Source organism: Papilio polytes, unplaced genomic scaffold (genome assembly GCF_000836215.1).
Source record: "Papilio polytes unplaced genomic scaffold, Ppol_1.0 DF823923.1, whole genome shotgun sequence".
Lineage (NCBI taxonomy): Eukaryota > Metazoa > Arthropoda > Insecta > Lepidoptera > Papilionidae > Papilio > Papilio polytes.
The window spans coordinates 3,482,441-3,484,634 of NW_013525281.1; the positions used below are offsets into that span (position 1 = coordinate 3,482,441).

At 35.6% G+C, this 2,194-nt stretch overlaps 1 protein-coding gene across 2 annotated transcripts in view; it reads left to right on the forward strand.

Moving 5' to 3' along the window:
• Positions 1 to 2,194, forward strand: part of LOC106102550 — a 47,085-nt gene that overhangs the window by 38,368 nt on the left and 6,523 nt on the right. The window contains exon 3 of one of the 2 annotated variants that reach the window (XM_013282067.1): positions 335 to 468. The exons of the other annotated variant lie outside the window; for it this stretch is intronic. Within the exon in view, the coding sequence (XP_013137521.1) occupies positions 335 to 468 (134 nt within the window). The remainder of the gene's footprint in view (positions 1 to 334; positions 469 to 2,194) is intronic. 2 annotated transcript variants of the gene reach the window in all.

Genomic DNA, 2,194 nt, shown 5'->3' on the forward strand with positions numbered 1-2,194 from the left:
TCTTTATTTATTACTTATTTGTCCGCTTGAAATTAAATTATAAAAAAATTATATGGCCTAGCCTATGTTACTCACTGATAACGTAGCTTTTTAATGGTGAAACAATTCTTGAAATCCGCCTAGTAGCTTTTGAGTTGTTTGACTACATACAAAATACAAAAATACAAATCTTTCCTCTTTATAACATTAGTAAATAAGTGTAGATTACGTTCGTCCCTATTTTCAACCTTTACAGGATAAATTTGAAGGAAGAACTTAGTAGTAATCTACGTAATAACAGAAATCTACAAGCAAGTATATTAGTTATTTATATTGGTATTTACATTTATGGCAGACGTGGAGGATGCTGTGTGCGCGGTGACCAGCGCGCAGTATCTGTCGCCATCGGGCTGGCTCGCCCTCAGAGACCTGGTGGACAACGACGTGCCCTTCGCTCTCTACAGGGACGAGGGCAGCACGTACCTGCAGGTCAGCTCACAATTAACACAATGTAACGGATAAAATCTTACTGATATTATAAATGCGACAGTTTAGATGGATGTTTGTTAGAGTTTGTAGCCTAAACAGCTGAACGGATCTCCATAAACTTCGGCACAGATGTATAGCATAGTCTGGATGTAGAACACATAGGCTAATTTTTATCCCGGAAATAAAATAGTTACGATTCGTTAATAAAATTATAAATGCAATTTTAGAGGACTGTACAAAGTAGTGACTATTATATGACGGATACTTTACGATTCTCGAATGGCATAGGATTGTTTATTTTTTTATTTATGATTATGAATCGGACTAATTTTTTATTTCGATTTATTGTCATTTTTAGGCTAATTACCCTGTTTATTAATCACAGTCACATCTCTTAGTAGCTATTTAGTTTATTATCTTAAAACAGCCTTTGATTTGAAATAAGTAGTTAAGTTGGTTTTAATTTTTGTAATTTTATTTAAAAGGAGGATATTTAAATTAAATGTTTATATTACGGCCACAATTAGAACATGGTCGGACATTTTATTTTAAATTGTCGATCGCTACAACAGCCACCCAAGAAGATTTTTATAATTTTCCGATAATTTGGTTATCAGCGTCCAATGTTTATCGAAATTCGGTAATTCTTTTCACATATTTATTGATCGTTCTGGTCCAGAGAATAGGTAATTAAATTGTAATAATATAAAAGATGGTAATACGGAACGTTAAAGAGATCTTTATCGGCGAGCGCCACATCCAGTTGCTGTTAATTACGTGGATGTATAATCCACTGGAAAGGACACAGTAAAAAAATCACTATTACACATAATGTGATAAATTTAACTATACTTAGATTATCATCACAAAACTATTTAATTTTATTACGAAAAAAAAAATTACGTTAATGACTATGTTAAAGTAATGAAATTTGTCCAGAACCGAATTTAAGAACATTTGTTTTCTGTTAAATATACCATATATTCAAGACCAATTTTATAGAACACGTCAATTCTATAAACAGCAATGTTCAAATACATCCTTAAATGGCGAATTCGAAACCTTTGCTTATTAAATACGTTAACTTTCATTTCGTCATGACAAAGACGTTGGTCGTCAGCTATCAATCTAATAGATTGATGTGGACAGTTCAATAAGACACATCTAGTGGTACAGCATTTATTTACATCTGTGATCAACTATGCCATATCCAAAAGTGGACACGATGTGCCTCGTAAAATTTATTTCGGTTTAGCATGAATGCGGAATTATTGTAATAAATTGTTAATGCAAATATTAAGTATTACTACGGCACAATCTCCCCTTAGACTATGCTTGCACAGGTGGGCTTAATATTGTAAACTAGGAGGTAATGAATGATACGAGTATAATGGTACTCACTAGCTCGATGCCCGTTTCACCGCCTGTAGGTGGCTAGTTTCCTTCGGTGTCAATCGTGTCAAGTATAGTCAGTCAAGTCTATAGGCGCAAGCATCTGCCTGCAGATGTACCCGTGGACACTGTAATTGTTCCAAACGCGAAACCGTAATTCCAACGACCCCGTTCTTTAACCAAAATTGACACGCCTGTCGTGTTTGTCGCGATATCGGACAAGCGACCACTTCCGATGACCTTTGAACTCCCACTTATGAAACGACACGACTCTTTCGTGCACACCTCTCCGCAGGCCCCGCGCACTAGAGGTATTCGAATCTACCCACTAGTG